The 27,287-nt window shown below is 39.7% G+C and overlaps 1 protein-coding gene across 4 annotated transcripts in view; it reads right to left on the bottom strand.

Moving 5' to 3' along the window:
* The window catches only part of LOC126185052 (WD repeat-containing protein 7), a 352,004-nt gene that overhangs the window by 200,963 nt on the left and 123,754 nt on the right, over positions 1 to 27,287 (bottom strand). For all 4 annotated transcript variants that reach the window (XM_049927810.1, XM_049927808.1, XM_049927809.1 and 1 more), the window contains 4 exons: positions 19,585 to 19,667; positions 16,546 to 16,705; positions 11,959 to 12,179; positions 4,409 to 4,604 (listed from right to left, as the gene is read on the bottom strand). In XM_049927810.1, the coding sequence (XP_049783767.1) occupies positions 4,409 to 4,604; positions 11,959 to 12,179; positions 16,546 to 16,705; positions 19,585 to 19,667 (660 nt within the window). The remainder of the gene's footprint in view (positions 1 to 4,408; positions 4,605 to 11,958; positions 12,180 to 16,545; positions 16,706 to 19,584; positions 19,668 to 27,287) is intronic.

Below are 27,287 nucleotides of genomic sequence, written 5' to 3' on the forward strand. Positions count from 1 at the left end.
CTTTTGTGGTGAAACATTGAACAGCTTGCACTATCTTCATATTCTCCAGAATCTGGTGCTTCCTTTACTAGAAAATATCCGCCAGACATATGAGCATGTATGTTGTTTCAACACGATGGCACCACTGCACATCAGGCCTTACCTGTCCGAAGGTACCTGTCCGAATCGATGGATTGGTACCGTTAGTGCAATTTGTGAATTTCTGCCAAGATCACCAGACTTAACACCATTGGATTTCTTCTTATGGGGAGCTGTGAAGTAGAAGGTGTACTCAACTCCGCCGCCGACGCCAGAAGATATGAGAGGAAGGATTGTGGCAGCTTTCCAGGCAATCAACCATCAGACACTGAATGATGTCGAGACCAGTTAACAAGAGGGAGTGCAAATGCGCATTAGACAAAATGGGCAGTTGATCGAACACCAGAGATCCTAAATTTCCAGTGAGAACCATGTTCATCAGCCCTTTTCAGTGCTAATGATGTGCGAAGTCCGCTGTGCAACCTTCATGTGGTGCACATTGCGTTCCGCTAATGTCGATGCTATTTGTTTCCAGGTTAATCACTACTGAAGAATTTCAAGGCCATTTCACATTTACAAAAATTTCACCAGTGGACAGAGGTCAGAAACCATACAAAAGTTTCATTGAAAATATTTCACCAGTGGACAGAGGTCAGAAACCATACAAAATTTTCATTGAAAATTTTTCCTGATCTCACTTTGTTCTCGAGATAATGGTAACCTGTGAAGTTTACAATTATGTGCCCCCTGGTGACAAAACATTGGTTGTTCGAAAAAAATGTTTCCTACAAACAATGCATATTTTTTCATGTAGAATATGAATATGGCATAAAAAAGTAGAGGTTACCATTTACAAACATGAACTTGACCTTGGTTTTACCTGGAACACAGGGTTCAAGGTCATTTCAAGGTAAGCACTCCATGACCACCTTCAAACCTTACAACTTTTACTAGAGACTTTTTTTGCAAAATTGTGCCGCTCCAGGGATATCAGCTGGTATAGATTAAAATGGGACACTGTGTGTGATTTTGTGTGTAAGCCTCATTGTTGGAACATTTTTTTTTGACAAATTTTACTCCTGATCCTTCATTCTTCCTTCTAGATATTTTACAGATCACCTTTTTGATTGAAAACTGAAGTTTCGCTTGCATACAGATCTTCAGGTTTCATCATTCTGTTGTGCTTATCTTTTGTATGTGTGCACATGAACTGTAGTGCATTCTCCCATAAGTTCTATGACTTTCTGTAATCGAACTCTCTGTCCTCCTTTTTCTAATCCTGTTGGAATTTAAATTTAGTGCAAACAAACTCCCCCCCCCCCCAAAGAGATCTGTAGGCCAGGCTTTCTGGTGCACTCTTTGATGACATATATCCATCTGTGTGACAGCGTGTGATTTCACTGTCTGCTAGTATTGCTAAATTGTTAAATTGTTTGCAAAAGATAAGCAAGCAACATCAATGTCATTAGTATCCCAGACAAGTTGAGTAGGCTTCCAGAGCTTTCGGATTTTTAATTCTTTTCCCCATTCCCTAATGACTTGGTCTGGGATCAGATCGAAGGGGAGCAGTGATAGGCCCTCTCCCTGATGAACATCGGTTTCAACTGTAAATGGCTCTGATACTTCTTTCCTAAATTTTACTTTGTATTTTGTGTCCGTGAATGTTTGCTTGCTGACGTTTACGGTCTTTGGGTCTAGTGCATGTCCCTCTAGGCTCTAAAAAAGAGACTGCTGGTCGTGGTCAACTGAGGCATATGCATTGCTGAAGTTGACAAAAGTGCAGATAATTGAGCTGTTTCAGATTGTTTTATACTTCCATACTGTGTGTATCTTGAAAAGTTGTTCTGCACATAAGCATCCTGGTCAAAAACCCTATTGGTATTTGCTGATCTCATGTTCAAGCTGTGCTTGTGTTCTTTCAGGTAAACATGATGACAAGAGAGCTCCCTTAGTTGTTATTTACGTCTGTTCTGTCACCTTTCTTGTGGAGATGGGTTGACTAGTGTAAATGCCCAATATTCTGGCAGTTTTTCAGTTTACCAAATAGTTGTGCTGATTTGTTCTCCCCTATCTGCTTTAATAATTCCACAATGATTCCATCTTCCGCAGATGTACTGTTGCAGGCCTCCCTGGGAAATCTTGAAGGTGGATCTGGACAGCTGAATAGCTTAGAGAAGTATCACATTAGTCCCAACAGTTGTCATGATTTGTCGGAGCAAGTTAACAGCCCGGCAATCCGAAACACAGGTTCTGTGGTTTGTATCCTCCGAGTCTTCTTAAAAACTATCTGTAAAAGTCATTTATATTGTGTTCTATGAAGATCTTTTTAATGAAGTCCAGTGGTTCTTTCATGAGCCTCATTTTGGCTGTCTTATTAATTTTATCACCTGCTTTCTCAACCTGAAAAACTGTTGTTCATTCTCAGGTGATTTTTTACTCTTTTTTTCAGGAAGGCTTTCTGTCCTCCTCCTACAGCTTCTTCACATGCTGAATCCCACCATGGATATTTTGTGTGCGTGATGCCTAAATGACTGATTTGATATTCACCAAGCAGTTGTATGGGTCACTTCCAGGTCTTTAGCTTTTGGGGATGTTTCGTCAGGGAGGTTGGCATGTTTTTCAAATTATTTTATCCCCCCCCCCCCCCCTCTCCTCCACACACAATGGTAATAATTATGTCTATCACATTCAGATACTCAAAGCAATAGGTACAGATAATATAAGCACATTAATTTAAAACAATTAAGTTAGGTTAACATGGTAAACCTACATGTATCATGATTCACAAGATAACACAGGGAACTGTTGAGGGAACACTACAGAAAATAAGTGTAAACAAATCTGACTCATGACCAATCCTTTCTTTTCATAAGAGTGAAAGCTTCCTTCGTAAATAGGAGGGTTATGTCAAACATTTTTAGTAAGAATTCAGAATTTTTTATTATTCACAATAAAACTGATACTATTTTTAAAAATTCTGTCCATGAGCACTATTATAAATTTTTCATTCTTTGAAAGCACTTCAAAAATGTCTCAGTCCAAGTTTCTTTAGGGAAGTAACTTAGAGCACCACTGTATGCTGTGATAGCCTTTTCATCAGATGAAAAATGCTACCCACAACTTTTTCATTCAACTTTGGGAACAGGAACAAGTCACACATAGTCAGGTGAGGCGGATGTGGTAACACTTGCTCTTTTATCCTCTCCCAGAAATCCATTGCTCTTACAGTCATATGTGCTGAGGCACTGTTGTGATGCAGAAGCTGCTCACTCTTTGAATTTGGGAGCTGTGGCCTCTATGTGGCAATGTTTTTCGGCAGTCATTCAGTCACATACCACTCTGCATTGACTTAGTGTGACGCATCAGAGGTCACACAGGTGGGATGACCCCATCTTGGTGAAGAAAGTGGCTACCATCTTCTTTCCAGAGCTTCAACTTTTCTGAACTTTCACAGGTGGTTCCTCACCTAGAAAACATTGTACTGAAGACAGTCTCTCTGTTTTAGGGTCATAATAGTTCCCATGTTGCGTCACCTGTGACAATATTGAGGGTGTCTTGGGACTGCCATTTGTTGAATTTTTCAAGAACAGAACACCACCAATCCATTCTTGTGTATTTTCTAGGCTTCTGTCAGGGAATGTGGCACCTAAAAGGGCCATTTCTTGGTTAGTCAATCCAATATTTAGGCCCCTTCAATGTCACAAAATGTGAAATGAGTATCATCTTTAATCGTTTTTCTCACAGCATCAATGTTTTCTTGGGCCACTACCATTGCTGGGTGATTGGAATTGGGTTCATCTTCAAGAGACTCCCAGCTACTTGAAAATACACAAAACCAGTTTCACACAATAGATGTAAAAGGGGAGAACTCATCAAAAACTCATCAAAAACACATACCAAAGAAGAGCGGCATTCTTCTGCATTTAACTTTTTTGTAGCCACTGTATGAAAACTGCAGTGTGACAGATCCATCTTGCACTGTGTCTGTATGTCTCACTCAGCACTGCTTGTGTCCACACTCACTGTTCGCAGCACGGCTTGAAATTCAGTGGTGTGGGAAATGCTGCATGCACACTCCAAGGTAAAAAAACAATGCTCTTTCAAACTAATTATAACAGTCGAGATCACAAGGCATGTTTAGTAAAAGGTGATCAGTTGCGGTCATCACATGATTGTCTTCAGATCTACAGCCATATTGATGAAGAAATGGCCGTGCATGGAACAGAAACCGCTGAATGACGATAGTCAACTGCTCTTTCAACCTGAGATAATCCCATTCTTATCAGAGTCCCAGTTTAAGAGCTGCTAAAAGCTTCTGACACAGCCCTTGTATATATTACTTAGTGGACAATGTGTGTGTGTCCAGAAGACTGGTACACTTTAATTTTACCTGTTTCCATTTGCCAAACATAGACAGCACCATCACTGCAGCCAACGATCATGAAGTCATCCAATGGGCGCCATTTGATTGTAACAACAGGGAAGAGGTGCCTTGAAGCCAGCACCACACAGCGACGGAGTGATAAGCTGAGAAGAGTGACCGAGTGGTCGCTTGCAACACTGCATACACACCCCTGGATACGTGCCTACATACAAGAACATTGCAAATACTGTAGATTACTAAAATGATTACTAGAATGAAATAATAACTTATTCTCATACCTGACTCCTTAAAGAAATAATGTACACTCAAAATTAAACCATCAATATACAAGATTTACTTTACTTTTTTTGTTTTTGCTCAATATGGATTAAGACTTAAAACCAGTTACTAAGAAAACTGCCTGTGGGATTGAAAGAATTGGGCTCAAAGTACAAGTACAGCACACAGTGAGGAAGTTTCATTGCAATGAGCACACTGCTCGATCATGAAACATTACTTTGGGAGATTTAGTGCAGTCAGAAGTCTTTATGCATGTCAACTAAACAGGAAAGAATGTGGCTTCCAAAAATTGAGACAGACAGAGTGTCAGTTTTGTCAGTCACTCCTATAGTGGCTTCCAGCTATCAATAAAATCTGAAAATTAAACTACTTGGGCATGAACATGGTGGACAAAATTAAATAGAATATTTGTAACAAGAGTATTGTTTTCAGAATGCACATAAAATCAACTGAAATTTGACAAAATTATTGTGGATAACTGGGAGTAAAAAAATTTTCAATCAGCAATGTGTTCAACAATGGATAAACCATACAGAAAGTGTTCACTGATTTGTGAAGTGTAGGAGAGCATGTACTGGCTAAAATATTCTCTAAGGTGCTGTAATCAGCATTTATCCTGTGTGGTGCTTGTTTTGTACTTCCAAAAAGTTAAGTACATCCTTGCTTTACACTATCAAGAATGTGGTGGTGCCAAACTGATAGTATAACTGTATATGTGCAAGGATCTGGTAATGGTTATCATAAATACCCTGTGACAAACGAAAATTGCATTAACTAAGTTCTTCCTACATGTTAAAACAATTCAAAATGATGATTCAATGGTAACCAGTCCACAAAGATACAGTGAAGCTGTAGTACAATATTACTACATTACACAGAAATGGTAATGGTGGATGGAGTGTACAAGTACAGTACTGACCGAGATTGAGAGGTAAATGGCAGTTTAATTTTCTCACTGTTACAACACGTTTCATTTACTTCACTTTTTCTGACAGTTGTGGATATCAGTTTCTAAGGAAAAAAGTGCTGGTATTACACACAGAGACTTAAAAAGCATTTAATGTAATTTTAGTAATGAATAATAACTGTGCTAGTATTGAAGCATCTTCATGTTCTGTAAGCACAATGGTTTCAGACACACATGAGCAACTACAGTTGTGTGTGGAACAGCTTCATGAAAAGAAGTACTCTCAATTAATAGTGGAAATGGAGTAAAACAGGCTAGGAATCACTTAAATTTCGTACTATTATGTTATTTGAGATATGTACGTGAACAACATACTGTTAGAAAGAGCAAACCCTTGAGTTTTACGTAGTTCCTGATGCGTACTAGCAGTGTGCACCCACTTCAGTTCTAGTAAAAATGGTGATAGGACAACAGAAAGCATTTTGTGTTCTACATTTTACGCAGTGCGGGTCAGTAATTACTGTTCAGCATGACTTTTGTACTAGGTATGGAGTGGATCCTTCTACAGCACAGAGCATTAGACGACGGCATGAACAATTCCAAGAAACAAGTCATTTGTGTATAGGCAAATTGCCTGACACAGACATCAAACACATGTTCAGTAACAAGGCAACATTCCATTGAAATAGAAAGGTGAACCGTCATAATGTGAGAATATGGGGTACGGAACTACTACATGAAGTTGTACAATATGAGAGGGACTCCCCAAAATTTAATGTGTCCTGTGCAGTTACGTGGGAAAAGGTGAGTGGTCCATTTTTCTTTGGCGAGAACACTGTTCCAGGAAGCACATACCTCGATGTGCTTGAGAACTTTCTTTGCCAACAGTTGGAGACTGATTCGAACAACTTCATTTACCAACAGGATGGGGCACCACCACACTGGCATCTGTAAGTGCGGGAATTTTTAAATCAAAGGATTATTGATGGATGGATTGGTTGCCCTGGACCAAGTGGTTCAGCCTTACATTACTGCCCTCCAAGGTCACTGGACCTGATTGTATGTGATTATTTTTTGTGGGGGGTTTGTAAAAGACTCTGTTTATGTCCCTATGTTACCGACAACAATGAATGACTGAAACATCGCATAACAGCAGCTGTGGAAGCTAAAACTCACAACAAACTCGCTGCAGTGTGGGAACAATTTGAATACCGCATCGCCATATGCTGTGCATCCTCAAGGGAGGCATATTGAACATGTACGAAAAGTTATGAAAATAATTTTTGGTTTCCCATTTATCCAAAAACAAAATTCATTGTTTATGTGTATTAGTTTCAGAAATATAAACACGCAAAATCAGATGATTGTTTTTGACACACCATGTATATTTTACACAAATCAAGAACAAACGAAATGTTAAAAATACTGTTTGAAATGTTTTGTTAGTGAAATAGTAAGAAATTAGCAAAAACAGCACACTGATTTAACAAGGATGCTTCCAGCCAGAGTACTAGAAGGGATACAGAAATTTAAACTTCAAGAAACTTGTGGAGTAGCAGCATATACTGGAAAACAGAGAGCAAGTCATAAATGAGATCACCTATTCTGCAGATAACATGCCCCTTTGCACGAGTCACTGCTGTTTTCACCCTCCTAAACTTCTTGTTTATTAATAACGAGAAAGGGTAACTATTTATGTGACATCAAAGATAATTTATGCACTCACTGACACGACACATGACACACCAACTTCATTTACTGCAGCCAATGCTTTGAAGACATGCACTAAAACGTGCCTAATGACAGAGTACAAGAAATAGTATAAGACTATCTGAAACACATATCGCTGGCAACTATGAAGTCTACAGTCTCTGATCATCCAACACGGGAGGAACAGCTGCTAATACCACAAAGATGACGATAAAAATTTAATGCTAAGTGTTGTGCCAAGGAATAAATTCTAGAGATCCCTGTATCACATCAGGAATATCACAAAGCCTCATGAGTGTGCTCTACAGAAACCATTTCCAGAAAGAAGATGCAAGCATCATTGTTGGATTGTAAGTCATTAAACAAAAATCTACATTTTTCAAGAAATACACTTTTTACTGGTGAAGTGTAACCTCAGATCATACTTGTAGCAGTCGAACAATAGTATGGTGTCAGTAACAGAATTATCATCTCAAACTGGAAAGGGGGAAAGGTGGAGGAGGGGGTAGGGCAGGGGAGGGCGACCGGCGGGGAGGGAGACCGGCGGGGAGGGAGACCGGCGGGGAGGGAGACCGGCGGGGAGGGAGACCGGCGGGGAGGGAGACCGGCGGGGAGGGAGACCGGCGGGGAGGGGAGCAGTGGGGAAGGAGACCGGCAGGGGAGCAGAGGCGTGAGAGACCGGCAGGGGAGCGGAGGGGAGACCGGCAGTGGAGGGGAGGGACGCTGGCAGGGGAGGGGAGGGAGACTGGCAGGGGAGGGGAGGGGAGGGAGACTGGCAGGGGAGGGGAGGGGAGGGCGACTGGCAGGGGGGGAGGGGAGGGAGACTGGCAGGGGAGGGGAGGGGAGGGGAGGGAGACTGGCAGGGGAGGGAGACTGGCAGGGGAGGGGAGGGGAGGGACACTGGCAGGGGAGGGGAGGAGAGGGGAGGGACACTGGCAGGGGAGGGGAGGGGAGGGGAGGGACACTGGCAGGGGAGGGGAGGGACACTGGCAGGGGAGGGGAGGGGAGGGACACTGGCAGGGGAGGGGAGGGGAGGGACACTGGCAGGGGAGGGGAGGGGAGGGACACTGGCAGGGGAGGGGAGGGGAGGGAGACTGGCAGGGGAGGGGAGGGGAGGGAGACTGGCAGGGGAGGGGAGGGAGACTGGCAGGGGAGGGGAGGGGAGGGACACTGGCAGGGGAGGGGAGGGGAGGGACACTGGCAGGGGAGGGGAGGGAGACTGGCGGCGGAGGGGAGGGAGACTGGCGGCGGAGGGGAGGGAGACTGGCGGGGGAGGGGAGGGAGACTGGCGGGGGAGGGGAGGGAGACTGGCGGGGGAGGGGAGGGAGACTGGCGGGGGAGGGGAGGGAGACTGGCGGGGGAGGGGAGGGAGACTGGCGGGGGAGGGGAGGGAGACTGGCGGGGGAGGGGAGGGAGACTGGCGGGGGAGGGGAGGGAGACTGGCGGGGGAGGGGAGGGAGACTGGCGGGGGAGGGGAGGGAGACTGGCGGGGGAGGGGAGGGAGACTGGCGGGGGAGGGGAGGGAGACTGGCGGGGGAGGGGAGGGAGACTGGCGGGGGAGGGGAGGGAGACTGGCGGGGGAGGGGAGGGAGACTGGCGGGGGAGGGGAGGGAGACTGGCGGGGGAGGGGAGGGAGACTGGCGGGGGAGGGGAGGGAGACTGGCGGGGGAGGGGAGGGAGACTGGCGGGGGAGGGGAGGGAGACTGGCGGGGGTGGGGAGGGAGACTGGCAGGGGAGGGGAGGGAGACTGGCAGGGGAGGGGAGGGAGACTGGTAGGGGAGGGGAGGGGAGGGAGTGATGGGGGAGGGGATGGTGGGGGGAGATAGAAGGTGAGGGGGACAGGGGGGAGATAGAAGGTGAGGGGGACAGGGGGGAGATAGAAGGTGAGGGGGACAGGGGGGAGATAGAAGGTGAGGGGGACAGGGGGGAGATAGAAGGTGAGGGGGACAGGGGGGAGATAGAAGGTGAGGGGGACAGGGGGGAGATAGAAGGTGAGGGGGACAGGGGGGAGATAGAAGGTGAGGGGGACAGGGGTAGAAGATGAGGGGACGGAGGGGGGGAGCTAGAAGGTGCGGGGACGGGGGGAGTTAGACGGTGTTGGGAGAGGGGACAGGGGGGGAGTTAGACGGTGTTGGGAGAGGGGACGGGGGGGTGTTAGACGGTGAGGTGACAGGGGGGGGAGAGTTAGACGGCATGGTGATGGGGGGGGGAGTTAGACGGCATGGTGACAGGGGGGGGAGTTAGACGGCATGGTGACGGGGGGGGAGTTAGATGGCGTGGTGACGGGGGGGGGAGTTAGACGGCATGGAGATGGGGGGGGTGGGAGTTAGACGGCGAGGTGACGGGGGGGGGAGTTAGACGGCGAGGTGACGGGGGGGGGGGAGTTAGACAGCGAGGTGACAAGGACAGGGAGGAGTTAGACGGTGAGGGGACAGGGGGGAGTTAGACGGTGAGGGGACAGGGGGGAGTTAGACGGTGAGGGGACAGGGGGGAGTTAGACGGTGAGGGGACAGGGGGGAGTTAGACGGTGAGGGGACAGGGGGGAGTTAGACGGTGAGGGGACAGGGGGGAGTTAAACTGTGAGGGGACGGCGGGAGTTAGAAGGTGTGGGGACAGGAAGGAGTGACAGAGAGTGGGGTGGGGTTGGGGGGAGTGAAAGAGAGTAGGGTGGGGTTGGGAGGAGTGAAAGAGAGTGGGGTGGGGTTGGGAGGAGTGAAAGAGAGTGGGGTGGGGTTGGGAGGAGTGAAAGAGAGTGGGGTGGGATTGGGAGGAGTGAAAGAGAGTGGGGTGGGGTTGGGAGGATTGAAAGAGAGTGGGGTGGGGTTGGGAGGAGTGAAAGAGAGTGGGGTGGGGATGGGAGGAGATAGAGAGACGCTAAACTTGTTCAAACTCATTGTGCAAAAGGGTTCACACTTGCCACATTCCTTCCATGTGGACCAGTTCTGCAGCCTTGTATTCTTCCATTCGGCCTTTGGATGGCTCCTTTAGGGGCAAGGGGCATACTGAAGTTCCTTCAGACTCTTCAATTTTATGATACTCAGATTGTGCTTATATCTCCATGAGTGACATGGTACACAAAATATGTTGTGAAATTTATTACTCAGCATGTATAGCCTATTCAGTATCTCCTTTCCCACTAAACTGAATTTTTTTCTAATTAAAATGAAGAAAGATACAGCTAGATTATTCACATTAAATAACTGCATCTTCATTTTTTAAAGGCAACACAATGCTTGTGTTGATATTCGGTGCAAGAATCAGTCATAGCTCCCAGGTAATTAGGCATCTTATGTGAGAGGAAGTGGTTGTCAAGAAACACATTTATGACTATGGGAAAGGATGCCGAGCTTAATAATATTATGGATTCACGTGAATTAATACAACCTATGAGCAAACAATAAATACAGATGAATAAATTGGTAGTGCACAGACTAGTACATACTACTGGCCAAAGATCAGCCAGTTATTGTCAGTAAGCCATGTGGTTGACCAGCATAGCAGTTTGTGCATATGAACTGTGAGTTAGGTATGGTGCAGTAAGGTTATTAAGAGTTAATTACATCAAAACATGAAAGTGAAACTGTGTTTATTATTTTGAAAAATGGAAAAGGAGTGTCATGAAATGTTGTGGGTGGCAGGTTTAGGGAACTGGGGCAGCATGAAAGAGATGCAAGCAACTATCAGGTACGTCTGTGACGTTGTGTAGCAGTGACTATGCTGAGAAAGTTCACAACTCTTGACTGACAACTGCTGATGGACAGTTCAGATGTTGGTAGAGGACATGCACTTAGTGTCAAATGGGAATGCTTATGCAACTGTATCAGGACAATGGGTAAAAATATACTACATTTACAGTTACTGCCTCACTACATGATTTCTGAATAGAAACAAAGTAAAATGGGAGTGTTCTGAGACAAAGTTGTCATGACAGATAGTAATGCCACCTTTCATGGATGGATCATTATGGAGGAAATTTGTGGCACCTGAAGTAAAACCCAGAATCACATTGGCAATGCATTGAGTCATGCAGTTCAGGACCATGGAAACCTAAGATGTTAGTTACAAGAAGTTGCAGCTCGAGACAATTATTACCTTCTTTGATATTTGAGGCATCATCCATAAAGAAATCACAACACTGAATGTGGCCATCTACATGAATATCTTGGATTGCCTTCTGAAGAGGGTCTGATGTGTGCATTCAAAACACATAGCAAATGGTTCCTGGAAAGGAGCACAATACTGAAGGGCCCAATACCACTACAACTGTGCATCATCTCCTGGCACATGAGGAGGTCATTTTGCTCCATTATTCCCCCTCCCCCTTTCCTTGCACTTTGCAACCAAACCTTGCCCTTGTCGATTACTTCCTATCACCCCTTACAAAAATGCAACATGAATGCTGTACTCAACATCATCTCATAGGCTGCTTTTGCCCAGTATGTGAGGCCTCTGCATGTGTAGACCGAAATTTATAACTTATAACCATCGAAGATGATTATTTGGAAGGAAAATAAGCTGTATTCTTGTGTACATAAACCACTTCCCCTTCAAATTAATTATTCACCATATTTATTGACCACATGTTATATAACAACACACAGCACTGTTAAAAATTATTTATATTAAGATTTAAGCAAACAATTATACAATGACTACTCACACTGCAACTATTAGGGGGAACCAGCAGTTGAGTGATTTCACCAGCATGAACACAAAAACGGTGCAAGAGATGCCCTGCATACAGATCCCACAGACAGACTGCAAAATCCACTCCACCAGATACTAAGTGTGATTTCTCGTAACGGGGGTGCACATTGTAGGGATACAGCAGACAGTTGACACGTCCTGTATGACCTAACAAGACCTGATGTGGCGGCCAATCTGAAAAAGATATAGTTTTTCAATGTTATGTTTGGGGCTATACTTTACCTAGAAGTGAGTCTCCAACCACCCTAAATAAATGCAGTAAATAGTGAACACAGCAAAATTATGGAAACATAAAATACCATTTGCAATTTGTTTTTTCAATATTATTTCTAAGAATGTGGTTTTTTAATGTAAAAGGTAAAAATGTGTGAAACAGATGAAAGCACTATCGACTAAGGTATGTATCAACCACTGTGCAGAGAGATTCTTTCATGTGAAGAGAGACATAGCTAATTGATTTAATCTATCTGTTACTGTTACAAAAAGTTGCAGTTTCCTACTCACAGTCCAACATACAATGGAAGAGCCACAGCTGTTACTAAGGAAAGATGGAATGAATGAAAGTTAGTTAGTTAAGTGTTCCATTGATCAATAGCACGGAAAACTGTTATGATGTGGAACGTGTCAAATGCACAAGAAATGTGTACAGGAAACAAGGTTTCTTTTTTTTTTTAAACATTATAGTGTTATACCTAAATATTTCTATTATCTGTCCCATTCCCTTAAATGGCACAAAATGCATACATTATATCTCCAGATTTATTTACTCATATTCAAGAATTCCTCAATGGTATAGAAGGAGTTGTCAAGGAGGTATGATTTCAATTTGTCTTTGACACTATTATTGCTCTCTGTCACTTTATTTCTTTCGCTAATTTATCAAACAGTTTTATAGCAGCATATTTTACTCCTTTCTGTGCCAAAAGTAGGTTAAGTAAAGGATAGTGAAGGTCTTTCTTGTTTCTGGTATTGTAATCATAAATGTCGCTGTTGACTTTAACCTGTTCAATGTTGTTGACAAAAAATTTCATTACTAAGTAAATGTACTGTGAAGCAGTTGTAAGAATTCCTAACCTTTTAAACAGATGCCTACAAGATGTATGACTAAGAACCCCAGACATTATTCTAACTGCTTTCTTTTGAGCAGTGAATACCTTTTGCCTAAGTGTTGAGTTGCCCCTGAATATTATTCCGTATGACATCAGAGAGTAGAAGTATGCAAAGTATGTTAGTTTACTAATTTCTACATCCTCAAAATTGGCAATTATTCTGACTGCAAAAGTTGCTGAACCTAGTTGCTTTAGGAGATTCAAAATATGAATTTTCCAATTAATATTCTCATCTATATGTACACCCAAAAACTTAGTATGCTCTACCCTGGCTACTGACTTCTTTTGATGTGTTATGTTTATTGAAAGAACTGTACTTTTTGCAGCAGAAAATTGGATGTACTGTGTTTTTTCAAAGTTCAGAGCAAGCCCATTCGCAGAATACCAATTAATAACTTTTCCAAAGACCTTATTTGTATCATTTTCTATCGGACTTCATTTTACCGGATTAATAATTATGCTGCTATCATCAGCAAACAGTATCTGTTCAGCATCTTGTTTCACATAAGAAGGGAGGTCATTCACATATATCAAGAACAGGAGGTGACCCATGATCGAACCTTGTGGAACACCTAATGTAATTTCACTGTGGCTAACTCCTTTGAACCATTTTAAGCATATAAAAACACTTTTTGCTTCCTGTTCTGTAGATATGACTTAAACCTGTCATACGCTGTTCCATTTATACCATAGAATTGTAATTTCTCTAACATAATGTCATAGTTCACACAATCAAATGCTTTCAATAAGTCACAGAATATCCCTACTGGTTACATTTTACTATTTAAAGACTCCATTATGTGGACAGTGAAATTGTATATTGCTGCCTCAGTGGGACAGCATTTCTGAAATCCGAACTGTGATTTACTAAGTATCCTAAAACTGTTGAGATGGCTAACCACTCTTGTGTACATTACTTTCCCAAAGATTTTTGAAAATGCTGTAAGCAAGGATACTGGCCAGTAATTATTGACTGTGGTTTCCCCCTTTTTGTATAGAGGCCCGACAATGTCATATTTTAACCTGTCTGGAAAAATACCCTGAGTCAGTGATGCATTACATATGTGACTCAAAACATCAGCTGTAATTGCTCCACATTGTTTTAATAACTTGTTAGAGATGTCATCTACTCCAACAGAACATTTATTTTTCAAAAATTTAATAATTTTCCTTATTTCACAAGAGGTTGTTAGATGAAACTTAATCTGACTAAAATTTTTCAAAACTGACTCTTCCATGTACTGCCTGGCTTTTTCTTTTGAACTATTCTCACCAATTTTTTCTCCTACACTTAAGAAGTGATTGTTAAATACATTGGCTACCTGTGTACTGTTGGTTAAGATGATCTCATTCTCTTTAACAGTAATTCTACCTACCCAGTGGTTACTTTTCTTGTCTCCCTTCAAACAACATTCTATATTGATTTGATTTTATTGCTGGAATTGTTAATTTCTTCTCTAACATAGATATTTCTTGATTTCTTTACAACTTTTCTCAGTATGTTACAATAATTTTTATACTGTACTTATGGATCTTTACTAGTTCTTGCTGTCCCATAGTTTTCTTTTTCTTTCTAAAGACACTTTAATACCTGTAGTAATCCAAGGTTTCTTTGAAAAGTTTGTGGGTTACATTTAGTAATTTTGTTTGGAAAACAATGTTCAGAGAGGTATATAAATTTATCAAGAAATATGCTGCATTTATCATTAGCATTTGGCTCATTATATACATCTTCCCAGTTTACATTTCCTAAACTTTCTCTGAAGTGATCTATAGATACCAGGTTGAGCACCCTCACGCTTTTACTTAATGGTTTCTGAAGTGTACACCTATTAGGTTTTGTAAGTTAATCAGTTGTGCATCATGGTCAGATAATCCATTTACCACAGGGAAAGCATGTGTTTGTTCTACATCCTCTTGCTGTGCAAATACATTATCTATTAGAGTACTACTGTCCTGAGCTATACGTGTACGGAAACTGATCACAGATTCTAAGTTACATGTTGTTAACAACACTTCTAGTTCACTTTTCCTATCAGAATTGCTTAGAAAGTTAACATTGAAATCACCACAGATTAGTAACTACTTCTTTTTGTTTGACAGATAGCATAATAGGTAGTCAAACTTTTTTATGAATAGCTCCCAATCTCCTATTGGAGACCTGTACACTGTTGCTAATATCAACATAATGTTATCTATCTGAATTTCACATGCACAAACATCAAAGTGCTGATCAACACAAAATTTGCTTACTTCAACAGTTCTGTATTTATACTCTTGTTTCATGAAAATGGCAACTCCTCCTTTATCCATACTAGATCTACAAGTGTAAGATGCTAAATTATACCCATTAATACTGACATTTTCCATACCCACAGTTACATGGTGCTCAGACAGACAAAGTATAGCAATCTCATTCTTATTTTTGAGATCATCTAAACACATTATCAGCTCATCTACTTTATTTTTTATTCCTCTGATAATGAAGGAAGGAAAGAAGGAAGGAAGGACACGCAGAAGGAAGGAAGGTAAGTGTTTAACATCCTTTTTCAAAGGAACCATCCTGACACTGACTATACGCAATTTACTTTGAAGTACAGCCATATTTCGGAAGGCTTCACAGTATGAATAATTAAATTCTCTCAAAAGTCAAAGAGATCCAGAACAAAATTATGGAGGTAGAATTAGGGGTGATAATTTGACAGCACTACTCAACTGAAGAAGAATGGATGGTACATGCTCATATTTGTTAGAACACTTTGACACACACAAACTACATACTTCAGTTAACAGTAATAATAAGTGATGAAAAATTGTTGTGTAACAGACATTTCCTAGCGTGATGGGTGCAAATGTCACAATGTGCTCTCAGAGAAAATGATAAAATGGATTTTCAACTAGATTTTGTGCTTTATGCATGGTTCCACAATTAATTGACAAAATGAGTCACTGCAAATGTAATGTGTGTAACACACCTTGTGTGTGTGTGTGTGTGTGTGTGTGTGTGTGTGTGTGTGTGTCACATGCCACCTTTCCAGCCACAATTAATGTAACTGCAGATAATTGTTAATTAATATTCTGTATGGTCACACATAAATAGTGAGAATAAATAGATTTTAATTACTCACTAGCAATGGAAATCCAGAATTGGGAACTTCAATGAAGTGTTAGCTTACTATCAATACGCACAAAAATATAAAATAACTAGCAACCTGCACTGGCTTCTCACAGGTAGCACAAACTACCTGTCTATTTGTGGAAACTGTATTAAATGCCAAACCATAGTTCCTGAGATTAGCTTTCACATATAGACAGAAAAATGTGGAGGAGCAATTTCATATACAATATGTATCGATTTGTTACTGAAACACATTAACAAAACTATGGAGTTTATAATGTGCCCAGTTATTTACACAATGTAATATACACACCGTCATATTGCTGATGACGTCCGTGAAGCAACTGGAGCATTATCGTTTGTGTTGCTGGCACAATAATAATCGAGCCATCTTCACGCCCTACAACCAATCTGCTCTGCTGTGGTAAATATATACTTGCTGTCAAAGCCACACCTTTTGGGCTTCCTGCATCCTGTAACATGTGATCATAAGGCACTGACACAGCCTACAATCCACAAACTGAATTAAAATGTCTCAAGGACTCACTTTTCTTACCAGGAGTTCATAACATACAAGTCTATGATTAATAATCATTTAGCAGCTTACACACAGTCATAGCCACATATTAAACAATAATAGTTTTTTTTTTGCTTGTATCACAATAAATAAAGTCAATAATCAAACTGTGTATTGCAGATTTCTCTCAATATTTGTGTATCTGCTTTGTTGTCATTATTCATAATTTTTATTGTGTGTGTGTGTGTGTGTGTGTGTGTGTGTGTGTGTGTGTGTGTGTGTGTGTGTGTATTTTTGAACTTAAAATAATATTTGAGCATAGAAACCGATGTGCGGAAACACTGCATTCAACAAGGGAAAGACAGGGACTTAGGCCAGCTGCCTGAGAACTTTGAAGCCTTTTGCTGTTTGGTAGTAATTAAAACTTTTGATTGATGTGGTGAAGTAGTTTACCATTGAAAGAATTTGTTATTATATCTATATCAGATGGGTTTTTAAAGTACTTATGCGACTGTGGAAACACACTTCCAGATACTACTTTTATGGAAACTATCTTTTGAGAGTTGAAAAAGTGTACTTTCACACTTTGTTTATGATACTTAAAAATGCTTTCAGACTAGGAAGGGCATTCTCATCTATAAACATTCACTTTGTTTTCTGAATTGGTTAGAATGTTAAAACAATCCAGTTTTCGTTATCTATACAAATATTATGCACATAAAGATACATTTGTTTTCATTTTTTCAAGAATTTATAACACAAAATGTAACCTACAACCACCTGCTTCTCAGACAAGGATTGTGGTACTCACAAAGAATAAAAATTCCTGAAACAAAATTGATTTTTCAGAATGGTGAGAATCACAGCTGCAGACATGATCTAAGATTTCCTTGTGTATTTGTATGACAGATAACAGAGTGGTTTGCATGTGACGAAGCAAGTGCAAAAGAGAGAGAATACTTTGCCCCATTTGCAGTTGGCACTCTGTTTCACAAATACTCCTGACAGTCACATGAAAAATAACAATGTGGAGGAATGTGCTGTTTGTATAAACTTTTCATCCTTCCAACACTGTTGCAATAACTTTAAATACAAGGAATATCACTGTTCAGCCTCACAGTAGTCATTTCCTTGCAGTTTATCTAGGTGTGAAACTGTCTTCAAACTTATGGTTGGTTTGAACACTATAGTGATGATTAGGTAAGGTCACAGTACTGAACAAGGGAGAGTCCTACTGGAGGTGGAACATCCTTGTTTTGTTCTGAATTTTTGAACTGATTTACCCAGCTATTTACATGGCACCTAAAGTTTAGTAGGCATTCCAAACCGTGATGCAAACTGGCATTGTTCACATTAAAAAATCACTGTGAGAGTTGAATAACAAACATCCAAATGACAAAATAGTCATCACTATAAAAGCACAAAGGGTTTGAACACTAAACAGTCAATACTTTTCAGAAGTGCATACTAGAAACAGAATGGACAGAATGACATTATTGGCTAATGCCACATGGTAAACTGCCATGAGTGATTGCCATCCAGCAGAATAAGGAGTAAAGAGTAGAATCTCACGCCCCTTTGACATAAAGATTATTAGAAATGGACCATATGACCATAATGATGGAAAAAGGACTGTGTCATTTTCAAAGGAACTATCCCAACACCTTAATGGGCAGATGAGGGCTGAAATCTAGCACCTTTAAAATGTAAATTCCATTTGCTAACCACTGCACCACCTTGCTCAACTTTGCCTATTTCATCTCTATCAATGGTAAATCATTGACAGCAATGGTAATATCCATAAGGGGAGTGCACACCTCTTGGTTAGATGGCATGAAAAGTTAGGTCTTCACATGCAAAGATGTAAGCCGAGATTTTTACAACTGGAGTGTCATAATGTAAAACATTCATACAACTCTGTTATGCGTAAGAATATATTTCAAAAGTAAATGACAGCTATGCAAATACTTATTTGAAGGAAGGCTCTTTGATTAGTGAGAAATTTCAACAAAGACTGGAAACTTGCAACAGACATTAAATTCTGTGTTGACTGTCATGATACCCTCCACAAAAGACAGCCAATGATTTTCCAGTATGACATCTGCTGTAAACTGTCAGTCACATCCCCTACAAAACAAAATATTTAACAGATCCTCACAAATGGTGTACTGTTATAACAGGACTACTCTTACTGCAAATAAAACATGACGAATAAATGTAAAACTACACCGTTTTGAAAAGCTAAATTCAAATTCAAGAAAAAGCTATAAAATAAACCAATAAAAATCTATAGAAAAGCATAGGAAGTGAAAGTTACCCACAGTTACAAGAAAAGGAAGAAGTAAGTAAGTAAGTAAGTAAGTACATACAGATTGGTAAGAGCTAGACGGCTATTTAGATAACTAACAAGTTATTAACCTATGTCATGCTCTACAACACACTGTACTTTGTAAAAACAAAAATGTGGGAGGAGAGGCTACATTTGTAACAATAACTATTAACTCAATATACTGAAGTTACTTGTTTCTCAAGAGTCACAGAGACTAGGGAAATAAATAGTAAAAATCAGGAACTATAATCTAATTAACAAATATTCAGTTTCCAGCTGTTCTTAAGTCTGGTAACTCCAAATTCTTCATAATGTTCTTGATTCATCCTCAAAAATAAGGTAAAGCTGGGACAGGTTAAACATCTGTCACTCAATAACATTTATTGCCCACAAAATACATTCTAGATGTACTCTGTCTTTCTGTGGGCTTCACAAGAAAAATATGAAAATCATAACAGTGAGGGAATATATCAGTGGTGTCTTGAGTAAAAGCCTGACTAAATTACCAGTTGATCCAAAATGCCAACAGGTGGGCGCCTCATTGCTTTCCACGCCTCTGACAGACTTGTGGTCACAGCTGGAGGCATTCCTGGAAACCAAGAATATACCAACTAGCTTGATAGTAATTAAAATATATTTAGAACAGGAAATTACACTATCATTTTTCTCCCCTCGTGTGCCATCAACTACATATACATCCAAGTGATAATAAAAGTGTTTGTCACAGAGGGTTTTCACGTACATGCAATCCATCCACTTTAGTAAATGTAAATTACTGTAAGATTATGCACCAGTTCCCATCTGCAAGTGACATGAATACCATAATACCACACAGCAATGAATGGTTTGACATAAAATTAGTACCAGAGTATTTCAATTTTTTAAATAATGTACAATAACTAACAAAGTGGCAGATAAACCAATTCAGGTCCAAAGTGCAATGTAACCATCTTGCTGATGATAAATGTTGTCAAAAGAAAATCATTCAAAGTATATGTCTTCATGAAATATGAATTTTGTCAACAGTAGCTGAAATAACACTGATCACAACTTCTCTTCGTTTCAATTCAACGCTGCAGATGACTTCCCTGCAAGTTTTGTAAGTGAAAAAAGCCAGAAACAGCATGGTTCTCAAAAGACGTGAAAATTCAGTCATCATTTCAGATAATTTTATTACATCACATAGTGCTGCTCAGTATCTTACATCATACTGGACTCTCCACAAAATTTCTCGGGAGCCTTATATTTTGTTCCTAACAACTGAGTTGTTGTTGGGTAAAGTAAATTCACTAATTACAGTTACAGAAGTTGTTGATAATTTAAAAAATGTGGTTACAATGGAAATGCATTGTTTTAGCAGTTCTTTTTGCATCGTTTTTTGTTTGTAAATGATTAGATGAACAAATTTAAAAATGTTGTCATGCTACAAGAGTGAAGACCAGCAAAGCCTTCATTCTTTGAAACTAACTGTTTAAAAGAAGTTGTGCTGATTGGGAACTTTTCGACCTAAATGTTTGGTTTTGCGAGAACTTCAACATTTTATTTTTCCGAAATGACCTTTGTTTTCTTCATTTGGCTGTATTTAAGCTTTCAACAATTGATTGTTCTATTGAAAAGAGTGGCATTTTTTCACCACTGAACTGAATGGGTGTCCGATTTAAGGTGTTTCTGAATGTGATTTACATTTTCCCACTCAATTTGACGATTGCAAAATCTGCAGACTATCAAAGTTTGACCTTTCATGGGCATTTATAGTTATGCCATCCTCACTTGAAAATGCTACACACAGGGCTGGCAAGGCACTCAGCACAGACATAGAACCAAAAGTAACTATTTTAATGTTAGGCAAAGAACTACACCGCAGTCAAAACACTTGACAGACTTTGTTTTTTCAATCACTATGGTGCAGAGTGCAGACAGTATACTTGTATAGTTGCAGACAAGTATGTGTGTAAACAAAACAGGATTATGACCGCCAAAAGGGGGGAAGAGGGACACGGAAAGAAGCCCCGCCTTCTCTCACAGAGCAGCAGCCTACACCTGTTTCCTCTGAAAGCAGAACTGACACAGGGATTACTGATCTCTTCTGGTGTTATAAGGGTTGTTCTAGAAATTCAGGAAAAGAAAACAACATGCAATGCACAACACACAGCATTTAGGAACAGCTACCATGCAATTGCTTGTTGAGGTTGGAAGAGTATTGTTAGCAACATAGTTCAGGCCTGACCTCTAGTGCAATTTGATGCAAACATGGGTCAATACATTCACCACCTAATTTGCCATATTGAAGTGTCAGTATGAAAACAACTTCTGAACTTAAGTTAACCAACAAATGTACTTGGTATAAAATGATAGGCCCCATGGCTGATTACTACTTTGCATTATGCAGTGTGTATTTTAAATAAAACATTCAACCATCCACTACTGCTTTGGCACCAGACCATGAAGTGCACCGATACATTGTTGCATATTTTGCAAACAGGTTCTTACACAATTATCTTTCCAAATTGGGCTTCAGAAGATGATGTATGATACCAGTAACAGAAAACTGGTTGCATTTCAATATTTATATGCAGAAAATAAAGCTATTTCAGACTATCTCTAATAAAATAGTTCATCTGGATACAGTTCACGAAAAAATAGTGTCTATTAAGTGTTTTTGCATTTTCACATTTTGGGGCAGAAGTCGCATCTATTTGGCATTTACAACAAAATGCGAAATTTTCTGGTCCTTAGGTATAAGATACAAAGAAAATTACAGAGCTCTTATTTTCATGGAAAAATTATACAAATCAACAATGCTGATTACATTTTTGTTAATTACACTGAAACTATATTAACCTAAATATTCCTACCGTGGTCCTATTTCAAATATGAATTTATTATTTTTTAATGTGAACAGAATTTCGATATATAATACAGCAGTCCGAATAAACAATTACCTTACAATGTTAATCTGGTTTCATTTTATGAATTTCAACAAATACAACGTAATTCGATGTGATGTTAGCCAAAAGCATAGTAAGGTGACAGTATGATAAATAGAGCCGTTACAGGTTTCAAAGATTATAATTGCAGTATAGTTGGTGCCTCTTTTGTTACTCAATTGTTCATAAGTGAAACGCTCTAATGCAATTAAACAAATTGACAATATACGTTCTCACCAATCGGTGGATGTAATATTTGTGAGTAAACGGAATTGAAGTTGTTGAAAATTATAGTACAGATCTCACAAGGTGAAGTTACTTATATCGGTCCTGCCTAATGACGTAATAGTTAATCAGCAATTCAAATTAGCTTCTAAATCATAAGAAAAATGAGTTGCATTTCAATAACCACCCACCCAAGAGTATTGTACAACCATAGGTTGAACAAAACTTTTGCAGGCAATCCTGGAAACAGTAAACAAAGTACAATAACCTGAGCATTCATATGTATGACAGTAAATACAAATAATACATCTTTTTGTAGCAAATGGTCATTTGGAACAGTAATACTATGTTAAGAATAAAACTTTTTCAACTTACCCTTACATACTACAAAATCAACTTTTTTTCCATGATGTAAATCATTTTTCAGGAATGTTGGGCCTATGCACAAAAAACTAACATATCTTTTAATTTTTGTTTTGAGGCAAGCAAGCACAACTTGCACTTCAATTTTCCACTTGAAACACGATAACTAGTGATAGTTCCATAGATCTCCCTATACAAATAGTCAATTTACAGTATATCATTTCTCCACGTTTACTCTAATCTGAGTCTAACAACCATCAGTGTCTTCTCATTGCCAAAAGCACATATAATCTCCTATCAATATTTACTCAACAGATCATTTACATTCAAATACATATTTTCTTTCCATCAAGAGCACATCAGTATAAGTTTTCTTTTTCCCCCATGACAGAGCATTTCAAGTTAACTATCAGATAACTCGATCAATGTCAATTTTATATACAAGCTAACTAATGTAAGTGAGTAGCGTTCGTGCCAACTGTGCTAGTTCACACTACAGATATGAATGATAATTCTGAATTCAGCAAATCCGAATTCTACAAATCTCATTTACCTTGCCGAAATAAAACTTTTGTGTCTAGAAACAGTAGTGTTGTTGCATACCACATGTATCAAGCAATGAGAACTATTCATTTCATAAATCTCCAACTCAAACACGTACATATGCAGACAGGGTGAACATTAATAAAACTGACAAACTGCAGGAATGGATTCCTGACTGGAAATGGAGGAAAAAGGGTCCTATGAACATATATCTGGAAATGCATCGTTGCTACCGTAAATGGCGCTGATGAATGACAGTTCCTGTGACCACTTGCCGTGTGTCCCTAGTGAGTTGCAGGCCTTGTGATTGACACAATGTACAGGAAGCAGCAGAATGATCTGGTATTCATGTCACAAACAAGCCGAGATGGTGTTTTTGTATGGCAGCACGGCTATAACAAAACAAGTACCTTAACAGACAACAACTACTTCACACAACATTTCAAGCTTTTATGGGGCGTTTGCGTGATTATGGGTCCTTTCAGGAAAACGAATCTCGTAGAGGTGGAGGACTGTGTGTGCACCAGCTTTGGAGCTATAGTTTGCCTCAATGTTCTGTAGAACCTGCTCCTCCAAATCTGGTGCACGCACAGTCTGCTGCCTCCCTGTACGTGGGTGATGTGGTTGGGTCTAAGAGGATACTTGGTTTGATATAGCTGTGCTGCCTCTCAACCGTTTCCATCTGCTTGGTCATATATAAATGCTATTTCAGCTTGTTACCGACATGAATACACACAAGTAACTGTGTGCTCAAGGTAACTGTGTAGGACCCTCTCCATGGGCACTGAGCTTCACATAGTTACAATTGTAAGTAGTTAACTATCCGAGTATGTAGTTTGTAAAGCTTTGAAACACAGGGCATAAGAAGATTTATCACAGGATTCAACTAGCAGCAGTGCACCACTGTGACGAATGGGAGTTGCGAGGATTAAGAGCTTACTAACACTATCTGCCTGCCACCTCACCACCATAAACCCAGAACAGTGTCTAGCCTATGATGTGTCACTGCAATCTATGGTGCCAGTGAACTTGAATTGAAAGTGATTTGTGTTATTTGTAATGGCACAAATTTTTGTTCTTAGCTAGTTTCGTAACAGAAAAAAAATAAAAGGTATTCATATGATATGGGCTATAAATTGAAAATAGCAGCAAATGTAGGATGGAAACAGAGTCGCTGAGTGGCATTTCGGCCTCCACCAACAGAAAAACCCATTCATGATTGGTGGGCTAGTAAAGAGGAACTGAAAAAAAATGAGCAAGACTAAATGTGTAAAATAGCCAAAACTAGAAGATGACAAACTGAAATGGATTCAAGGACACTGTGAAAATGGCACTGGAATTAATACAAAAATGATTCAAATGGATACGAACTAAAACCAAAATATCTCAGAAAATGCCACTATATTATCTTTCATTGCTTTATTATTCAACATCAAAAGAAAATCAGTGTGGAATAGTTAATATGGACAAAACTTCTCTGACATTTGATGCCCCAAGTAGCAGAACTGTTGCCATGAAAAGTGGTAACACTATAGCTATAAAAACAAGTGGGCTTGAAAAAATGCACTACACTGTTGTCATTTCATGCTGTGCTGACTGTACTAAACTTAATCCAATGATCATTTTCAAGTGCAAAACACCAGGTGGTGGTGCTCACATACATGAAAAAGTTTGGATGGATGAGCCTGGTATGAAATTATGGATTAACAGAGTGTGGGAGTCAAGGAAAGGTACTTTACTGAAGAAGAGTTCTCTTCTTGTGCTAGATCAGTTCAGTAGTCATCTGAAAAATTCTGTGAAAGAGAAATTCAGACAGGGAAATACAGAGCTTGCAGTTATTCTGGGAGGACTTACTTCACAACTGCAACCTCTTGACATCTCAATTAATAAACCATACTACTACTTCCACTGCCACCCTTAATTTTGACTCCAGTTACAGGAAACTCGACAGCATTATCCCCATCTTTTATTCTCTCTCTTAGCTTTTAGATACACCACAAATGAAGCCCAGTGTCAACCAGGCTATTACTCCTCCAATTATCGGTTTAAACACAAATATATGGACTCCCCTGTATACCAAAATTATCAGTGTTTTCATATTCATACAACAAATCCTCTTCTGTCTCTCTCAAACCCGTACCTTTTACTTTCTCTATAGATTTTCCATTTTCCACAGGCTACAAGCTTTCCAAAACTACACTGACAACACTGCAATCTACCAGCTCCTCATTACACTCAAAATTCACCCCAAAACTCCTCCCACTCTGGATGTATGTCCTGACATATTCCCTTCAAAACATCCTGCATTTCACTACCATTACTAAATTTATCAAAATAATCACAAGGTATCTTCAAACCCTCATCACTAATCGGCTCACTTTGTTTACTGACATCAGAAGAAGTGGACACTGTTTCACTAACACTAACTGGTGTAATCAGATCATCATGTACTTCCCTGTTCTTCACTAAATCATTATCACGACCTACAATTGTACTCGTCACATTTCCTCAATCTTTCCCCTTTAATCTCAACATAATTCATCAACTCTTAATTCTTCACAGCGCATAATATCATCATCACTTTCAACATCAGAAACATCATTAACAGCAACATTATCTAAATCATTATGAATAACATCATTCTTCACAGCACAAGGCTCACCACCACCATCACCACCACCCCACCCATCTAAAAATTTCTTTACAAATTTTATTTTCACATTATCTGACGTATTGTTAATAAAAGTATTCTTACACAGGCAAATGAAGTCCACTGGGTGAGTTTTGTTTCCCATGGAAAAATTCTACATTTTTATACTGTTCTCAGTAATACCACTGTTACTACAAAAATTTCTAGTTCCAACTTTTTTTTCATCTGCTTTTGCCATAACATCTGAAATATTACCAATACATGCACCAACACCAACTTATACATCTGACAATTCTTTTTTAAATATACTATTTGTTTCACTCAATTTCAAATTAATACTGTCATTTTCATTTTTAATCATAGACTGGAAGACTTTTAGCCTCCTGTCATTGCCTCACTGATCAGTTTATTTGCAACTTTTTCAGCTTTGTTTTCTACATAAGTAATACAAATTTCATATATGCAATGCTCTTTGTTGACATGTGTTTTAAAACCATTTAAATCTTTTTCTAATCTCTCAGTTGTCTCTGCAGTTTTCTCTACCTGAATTCTGACATCATCTACATCTTTTCTGATAGATTTTAGTGCTCGACTTCCCCTCTTCAAGTTTTTATCGAAACTATTTAATTTTTTCTCTAATTTCTCACTTTATTTTTTTCGTGCATTCTTTTTTCCTTTTTTGCAGTCTGGCTGTCTAGTGCCACTAATGCCATTTCCTCATGACTGAAACCTTGAATTGGTGAACTAATACTGTCTGAACCTCCACCTACTTCGTCTCCTTTTGAGTATATGTCATTAACATATTTCCAATTGTCTCCTCATTATCTTGCATCAAATTTTCTACCTCCTTCACTTTTTGACTGCCAACCCTATTATTGTCACACATTAAAAACACTCCTTAAACAACAATTTTTCACAAGGCCTACTGAACAGACAGCACTGTAGAAAAGCCGAAATAACTGAAGATTGTGTACCTCAGTCGTTGTGATTGTAACCACTGGTACTCACAGATTCACACTCCAATTCCCTCATCCTTGCAATTTTTTGGGTCCAGAATGTTCGACCGTCAAGTCCAAAATGTTACTTTCCAAATAAAATCGGCTTTCAGTCCTAATGTTAAAAATGATACACCTGAAACTCTCAAGTTGACTTTAGCACTGTTACCGGAATTAAATCACCATCTCAGCTCATTCCACCATATTGGGCCATATGAATAATACAGAGAATATAGTTTATACTCAAAAATTCAGAGAAAATTCTCAGGTTTGCATGAATAAAGCAAATCAGAGAATATACTATGCCCGAGAATGTTACCAGAATGAGTAAAAAAGTGGGTGAACCTGCTAGAAACCAAAGAACATTCTCTGATTTGATATGAATAAAATGCACAAGTAGAGAACATTCTTTTTTTGAAATGAGCTCTGTAGAATTCTTCAAGCTCAGTCAATCCTGTTCAGGTTACGTTTTACCAAGTTTTTTAGTAAAATGACAGAATTTATGT

This window comes from Schistocerca cancellata, chromosome 4 (assembly GCF_023864275.1).
Source record: "Schistocerca cancellata isolate TAMUIC-IGC-003103 chromosome 4, iqSchCanc2.1, whole genome shotgun sequence".
Taxonomy (NCBI): domain Eukaryota; kingdom Metazoa; phylum Arthropoda; class Insecta; order Orthoptera; family Acrididae; genus Schistocerca; species Schistocerca cancellata.